The following is a 7,766-nucleotide window of genomic DNA, read 5'->3' as shown; positions in this document are numbered from 1 at the left end:
AGTGTGAAACTAATAGAATGCAATGTTATTGGTATCAGGGGCAACTTGAAACCAAGTTGTATGATGCCCATTTTAGTGATAAGACTTGTTTTTGTAAGTTCCTAATGTTCCTGAGATAAGGTACGTGATGGTAACAACAGAAAATTAAGTATGTAAACAAGTACGTCATTTAGTTGGCAAAAGCGAGTTAGCTGAGACAGTGATGTATATCTCTTTGATTCAAGGGTATAAAAAGTAACTGTCGCAGGATACGCCACTGCCTTCTCAGATACATGCCACCTTGAATAGAAGTATTTTGTATGTTGTATCCTTGCTGAATCGCTGAGCTGATTGAAGAAATAAAGATTGCTGATTTGAACTGCAAACCTGACTCCCGATTATTACATCGCCGAAGTTTTTCTCACCGTTGACATCTCTTGACATCTCCAGTTGAGTTCCTCAAGACCCCACCATGATGTTCCAGGTTGTCTCATCCCTCCTACTCCTCTCTCTCTTCTCAGTAGGACAAGGGAACTCAAAAAATGTCATCAGTGTCTCCAACGGAGGTAAATTGGGTGAATGGGGGCCAGTTGAAATGTGTCCCGTCGGTTTCCATGCCAGAGGATTCTCTCTCAAGGTGAGATAAATATATACAGTAACAATAATATAATTTCTTGCATGGCAATGTATGTGCTTCTGTATATGTGATTTTGATGGCAAAATATATAAATTGCACAATATTTAAATTGCCCCGCAGAACTTACAATCTAACTTTGCAGGCGCAGTCAAATATTTTAACTTATGCCAGGACTACTTCAGAGTCCAGCTAATTACTGCAAAAATCTCCTTAATAACTGTGATTTACACTTTTTACTCTCTGTATTTAGAAGTAGCCGATACTCCCTCCCCTCGTATTAGATTACCCCCTTTCATTGTCCATATTAGACACTATGGGGGCTGTGCACAAAGCAGTGATTCAGTAAGTGTTTTTAAGTGAGATAAATGCCGTTATGGCGCAATTTATGGTGCAACTTTTTTATCAATGACTATGTTTTGGTGATAAAACTGCAGTGTTATCACTGCTTTGTGAATCGCGCTGCACACAATTTTGCACCATAAGGCATTTATCTCACTTAAAATCCCTTACAGTATCACTGCATTGTGCATAGACCCCCCTGTGTGATGGGGACGATGCACCCAATAGGTTGACCATTGACTGGCATAGTGTTAAATGATGCCCATATTATATGGGCATGATGTACCCACTGTGCCATTCAATTGTTTTATTGGCAGTTGTTATGCATTTAGTTAGCCATTTGATGTGTTTTATTTTGCAATGTAAGGTGTTTTATTTTGGCCTGTTTTTTATTCCTTCACAATTTCTTGCTATAGTGGTAAATAAATCATGCCCGTATTATATGAGCATGATGTACCCACTGTACCAATGAATGGGTGAAGGGTAGTTGCCTGGGGAGGGTGGTTAGGCCTCCTTGGTGGGTAGGGGGGGTTATTTAAAAGTATTGTTTTTGGGGGGGGGCACACAATTGGTACCACAGGCCATTGTGGACCCCCAGACACCCGAGGGGATCACACGGGAACACCCACTGGCCTGTTGTATTAACGGTGTGCTGAAAAAAAGGTAAACAATGCTTTCTGACTGTCTCCGTTTCGTTTTGGAGCGCTTTTAAAGTACGATTCACGTATCACTGCTTAGTAAACTGGCAAAAAACTGTGTGTTTGCCGATACAGCGCTGTTATCACTGCTTAGTGAATCGCGCCGTAGGCAGTATCGGACTTAAAAGTCATTTATCGGACTTAAAAGCAGTTATCACTGCTTAGTGCATAGCCCCCTATATATAGGAAATATTACAATCCCCTTTTATTCCCTTATTGCAAATTCACTTTTTAACCTCACTTTTCTCTCCCTCGCCCTATTCCCTATGAGAAATCGCCTTACATTCCCTAATATAAATCCTTTTACTCTAACTATCAGTAATGGCCATTGTTTTACCTATTTAGATAATCCCCCCCCCCGTACTATCCACCTGATAGAAATCCTTTATCGCTCCCCCCTATAAGAAATCTCCCTTATCCTCCCCTATCATAACCCCAAATTATTCCCTCTATGAATCATCCCACTTATTCTACCCTATACAAAATCCTCTTTAGTCTCCCACGTTATATCCCCTTTATACTTCCCCTATTAGAATACCCCTTACTCCCCCTATTAGATATCCCCCTTACTCCCCTATTAGATATCCCCCTTACTCCCCCTATTAGATATCCCCCTTACTCCCCCTATTAGATATCCCCCTTACTCCCCCTATTAGAATCCCCCTTACTCCCCCTATTAGATATCCCCCTTACTCCCCCTATTAGAATCCTCCTTACTCCCTTTATTAGATATCCTCCTTACTCCCCTATTAGATATCCCCCTTACTCCCCCATTAGATATCCCCCTTACTCCCCCTATTAGATATCCCCCTTACTCCCCTATTAGAACCCCCCTTACTCCCCCTATTAGATATCCCCCTTACTCCCCTATTAGAATCCCCCTTACTCCCCCTATTAGAATCCCCCTTACTCCCCTATTAGAATCCCCCTTACTCCCCCTATTAGAATCCATCTTACTCCCCCTATTAGAATCCCCCTCACTCTCCTATTAGATATCCCCCTTAATCCCCCTATTAGATATCCCTCTTACTCCCCCTATTAGAATCCCCCTTACTCCCCTATTAGAATCCCCCTTACTACCCCTATTAGAATTCCTTTTACTCCCCCTATTAGAATCCCCCTTACTCTCCCTATTAGAATCCCCTTACTCCCCCTATTAGTACCTCCCTTACTTCCAAATTAGAATTCCTTTTACTCCCCCTATTAGAATCCCCCTTACTCCCCCTATTAGAAATCCCCTTACTCCCCCTATTAGGAATCCCCGTTACTCCCCCTATTAGAATCCCCTTACTCCCCCTATTAGGAATCCCCTTTGCTTTCCCATTATCCCCTAAATCCCAAACCTCACTATAACACCCCCCAGTTGGTCCGAGTTTCTGGCCCAGATATGGGGGGCCCATATATCAATTATTGACATCCGATGCCCCATACCAGGGCCTGTAAGTCGGGAAGAAGGGGGGGGGGTCCCTGAGTCAGAAATCAAAGCAGTCTAAGAATTGCCCCATAACTCCGTTCTGCCCCCACTGCTGCCTTCTTAACCCATTTAGGTCTGTCCCCTTATCGAGCCCCTAATGAGAAGTGTTACCTGTAAACCCCACAAAGTGCCCCTCGTTCTAATATCCCACAATTAGGATTAATCTGAGAAGCAACATAGGTAAATTATTTGGTCAGGTCAGTGACGTGTTTAATGGGTTAAAGGGTCAGTACCACGTAGGGGCAAAGTGACCTAATGACAGGGACATGTTTAATGGGTTAAAGGGTCAGTCCCACGTAGGGGCAAAGTGACCTATTAACAGGGATTAATGGGTTAAAGGGTCAGTCCCATGTAGGGGCAAAGTGATCTAATGACAGGGACGTGTTTAATGGGTTAAAGGGTCAGTCCCACCTAGGAGCAAAGTGACCTAATGACAGGGACGTGTTTAATGGGTTAAAGGGTCAGTCCCACGTAGGAGCAAAGTGACCTAATGACAGGGACGTGTTTAAAGGGTTAGAGGGTCAGTCTCACCTAGGAGCAAAGTAACCTAATGAAAGGGACGTGTTTAATGGGTTAAAGGGTCAGTCCCACGTAGGGGCAAAGTGACCTAATGACAAGGACGTGTTTAATGGGTTAAAGGGTCAGTCCCACGTAGGGGCAAAGTAACCTAATAACAGGGATTAATGGGTTAAAGGGTCAGTCCCACGTAGGGGCAAAGTGATCTAATGACCGGGACGTGTTTAATGGGTTAAAGGGTCAGTCCCACATAAGGGCAAAGTGACCTAATGACAGGGACGTGTTTAATGGCTTAAAGGGTCTGTCCCACGTAGGGGCAAAGTGACCTAATGACAGGTACGTGTTTAATGGGTTAAAGGGTCAGTCCCACGTAGGAGCAAAGTGACCTAATGACAGGGACGTGTTTAATGGGTTAAAGGGTCAGTCCCACTTAGGTACAAAGTGACCTAATGACAGGGACTTGTTTAATGGGTTAAAGGGTCAGTCCCACGTAGGAGCAAAGTGACCTAATGACAGGGACGTTTTTAATGGGTTAAAGGGTCAGTCCCACCTAGGAGCAAAGTGACCTAATGACCGGGATGTGTTTAATGGGTTAAAGGGTCAGTCCCACGTAGGAGCAAAGTGACCTAATGACAGGGACGTGTTTCATGGGTTGAGGGGTTATGAGTAGTTATATATGAGATGGATACATTGTAACTGATCTTCCTGATACAGTTGGAACAATACCAGTGGTTTGGTGATGATACGTCTCTGAACGGGATACGGCTGCTCTGTTTTAGCAGCAACAACATTGGGGAATTTCCAATCCAGTCTACTGAAGGAGCGTAAGTCATTCACAGGACATGCACAGCCACACAGGTCTCTTCTTCACATGTACATAGCTTTCCTAACCTCACAGGTCTCTTCTTCACATGTACATAGCTTTCCTAACCTCACAGGTCTCTTCTTCACATGTACAGAGCTTTCCTAACCTCACAGGTCTCTTCTTCACATGTACAGAGCTTTCCAAACCTCCTAGGTCTCTTCTTAACATGTACAGAGCTCTCCAAACCTCACAGGTCCATTCTTCACATGTGCAGAGTTTGCCAAGCATATATTAGGATGACAGGATTTTCAGGTGTATAAAGAGGGGTGTATAAGGGAGTTCCGAGGGCAATCAAAATGTTGGGGTGTATAGGGAGGGAAATTAAGGCAGCTGGGAGGATAGCAAGGTATTCGAATATATAGAGATGGGTATCACCAGGAGATTAAGGGAGGGGGTGATACCACTTTACAGATTAAAAATCCCCTTTACTCTCACCCTATTAGAGATCCCCTTTCCTCTCACCCTATTAGAGATCCCCTTTACTCTCACCCTATTAGAGATCCCCTTTACTACCCTGAAGGACGTAGGACAGGGGCGATGCCACTGTATAGATAATTGGTCAGATCTCCCCTAAAATCCTGTGCCTGTCCTACAGGTCAGGTCTCCTCTGCAAGAGCACCTAGGAAGTTTCCTCTTCACCACTAACCACATCCTCCTTCTTCTCTCTCAGGTGGGGCTCATGGACCTCCCCTGTGCGGTGTCGCAACGGCAACCTCATCGGTTTCAACTTGGGAGTAAGTCCACCTCAGGGGGACGGTGACGACACTGCCGCCAACAACATCATGTTTAAGTGCTCAGACGAAACGATACTAGTGAAACTTTGGCTCTTGTGGGGTTCATTCGGAGGGTGGAGCCAGTCCTGCAACATAGGGATCTGTGGCATCAGCACCAGGGTGGAGAGGTACCAAGGAAAAGGAGATGACACGGCCCTCAATGATGTCAAGTTCACCTGCTGTGAAAACTGAGTCTTCTTTCTTCTCAACTTCCCCATGAAGGGTCTACATTCAATCGGGAAGGTCTTCGGGGGGTGGGGGGGAAGGGTTAAGCCAGCGACGTCTCTAAATATATCTGGTGGAGATGGTTGGAGATGCAGATCTTTTAAGGCCCAAATTAGTGGGACGTTCGTATTGTTCAATTTGAAATTGTGAAATAAAATTGAATTTTAATGTACAGTAAAATAAAATGGAAGTAGTCATTGTGACTATTTGTATCCATTTAACGTATATTTGCTCTATATAACTCCTCCTATTACCCCATATAACCTCTCGCTATATTTCCTCCTATTAACCATATAACCGCTCCCTATAACTACTTCTTATGTTCCATATTACTGCTTCTTAAACTCCTCCTATTACCCCATGTAGCGGTCATGTAAAATGGCTACAGTCATCTCTCCTGCTGGCAGTAAGGCCTAGTAAGTTGTGGGCATGCCAGCAGTAAGTATGGAGATTTGCCCTCACACCCTGGTGAGGTGCCCTATGTATGGATGGGAGTGGTCACAGGCTCTGACTCCATGGTTAGTGAGGTCAGAGGTGTGTCAGCCTCCAGAGGATACATAAGGCACAGCACTGATCCAAAGTTAGTTCTGTGTGTGTTGGAGTTGTTAAGGAAGGTTAAAGAACACGGCTACGCTGTGATTGATAGACAATTATGACACTGTGACCAGGGACCTGGCACAGGAACTATCTCCCACAAAGGGAGATAGGGAACCCACCAATTATGGGAAGGCGCACCTTTCAAAGGGAAGCAGCTGAACAATGGAGGGCTAGATACACCCCATTGTGGAGGGCAGCTGGCCCACCGCGTTCAATAAAGATGTTGCTGTGTGGACTTATTGCACAGAGGGGACCACCACAGAGGAGTTCCTCATCAGAACCATTCCCATGCGGACGCAGGAATCCTGATGAGGTGGAGGCGCTGCACTGGATATAGGTAGGACTCAGCACACTACCTCAGTTGCCTGTCTGGACGGGTCATCCCTAATACACCATCAAGCGGGAGACTCAGGGGTCCTGTAACCAACAGGTGCACCACCAGACACACTCACCATGTAAAGGGGGCTGGTTAGTCCACAGGGGCCAATGTGAGATTGGGTGGGTCTGGGCCAGTCCGCAAAACCCGTTACACCCATATAACCGCTCCCAATATCTCCTCCTATTTCCACATATAACTACTTCCTATAACTCCTCCTATTGCTCCATATAAATGCTCCCAATATCTCCTCCTATTACCCCATATAACCGTTCCCTATAACTCCTCCTATTTCCCAATATAACCCCTCCCTATAACTCCTCCTATTACCCCATATAACTGCTCCATATAATGTAACTTCTACTGCTTCATTTAACAACTCCCTATAAATTCTCCTATTACTCCATATAACCGCTCCCTATAACTCCTCCTATTACCCCACTTAACCTCTCCCTATAACTCCTATTACTCTATATAATCACATATGAAAGAAAGTCATCTCCACATACCAGTTACCCCGTAGACCAGCTAGCAGCATGTTGCAGTATTTGGGATATAATCAGCGCGTGAGTATGAATTTGATGGATTGCCCCATGAGGAAGGGACGTATTTTAGCAATATCGCAGAGGGGTAAATAACATGATCTGGAGGGGTGCTGAATGTGCGGGGGAATGAGAGGGGAGGGGCACGTATGACACCTAGGCCTCTAGCTTGGGGTATCGGGGTCATTGTGGAGTAATCTATTCCATGCGAGGAATCCGGTGTCGGTGTAGAGTAAGACGGAGGGGAGATGATGAGGTCCGTTTTTAACATGTTAAGCTTAAGATAGCGATTAAACACCCACGCGGAGATAACAGAGAGACAGTTAGTGATATGAGACAGCAGAGAAGGGGAGCGGTCAGCAGAGGAGAGGGAGATGTGGGTGTCCTCTACATAGAGGTGGTAGGAAAACCCAATGACTGTGTTAGTTTGCCAAGGAAAGAGGTGCAAGTGGAGAAGAGTAGAGGTCCTAGGGCAGAGCCCTGGGGTACACCGTCTGTGGGTAGGAGTGAGGAGGAGGGGGTGCCAGCATCGGGAAACACCGAACGTGCGGTGAGATAGGGGAAGATATAAACCAGGAGATGGCAGACTCATGGAGGTCAATAAAATGGAGAGTGTGCAGAAGTGGGGTCAGGGGGGGGGGAGGGCCAAAAGTATACGAACTGTCCTTGTGTCAAGGGGAGGTCTGGAGTCCAGTTGCTGGAATTGGTAGCAGGCAGGCAGTGGTAGTGGACAGGCAGAGAAGTC

The 7,766-nt window shown here is 45.5% G+C and overlaps 1 protein-coding gene across 1 annotated transcript; it reads left to right on the top strand.

The window, feature by feature from the left end:
• Positions 1 to 473: 473 nt before the first annotated feature.
• Positions 474 to 5,709, top strand: LOC142470869 (vitelline membrane outer layer protein 1 homolog). Its single transcript, XM_075577671.1, has 3 exons — positions 474 to 616; positions 4,358 to 4,467; positions 5,179 to 5,709. The coding sequence occupies exons 1-3, from the start codon at positions 575 to 577 to the stop codon at positions 5,471 to 5,473; spliced, it is 447 nt and encodes a 148-aa protein (XP_075433786.1). The 5' UTR covers positions 474 to 574; the 3' UTR covers positions 5,474 to 5,709.
• Positions 5,710 to 7,766: the final 2,057 nt, after the last annotated feature.

The sequence above is a fragment of the Ascaphus truei genome, chromosome 20 (assembly GCF_040206685.1).
Source record: "Ascaphus truei isolate aAscTru1 chromosome 20, aAscTru1.hap1, whole genome shotgun sequence".
Taxonomy (NCBI): domain Eukaryota; kingdom Metazoa; phylum Chordata; class Amphibia; order Anura; family Ascaphidae; genus Ascaphus; species Ascaphus truei.
The sequence above is the reverse complement of the archived record's forward strand: the minus strand, read 5'-3'. Positions and strand labels throughout refer to the sequence as shown.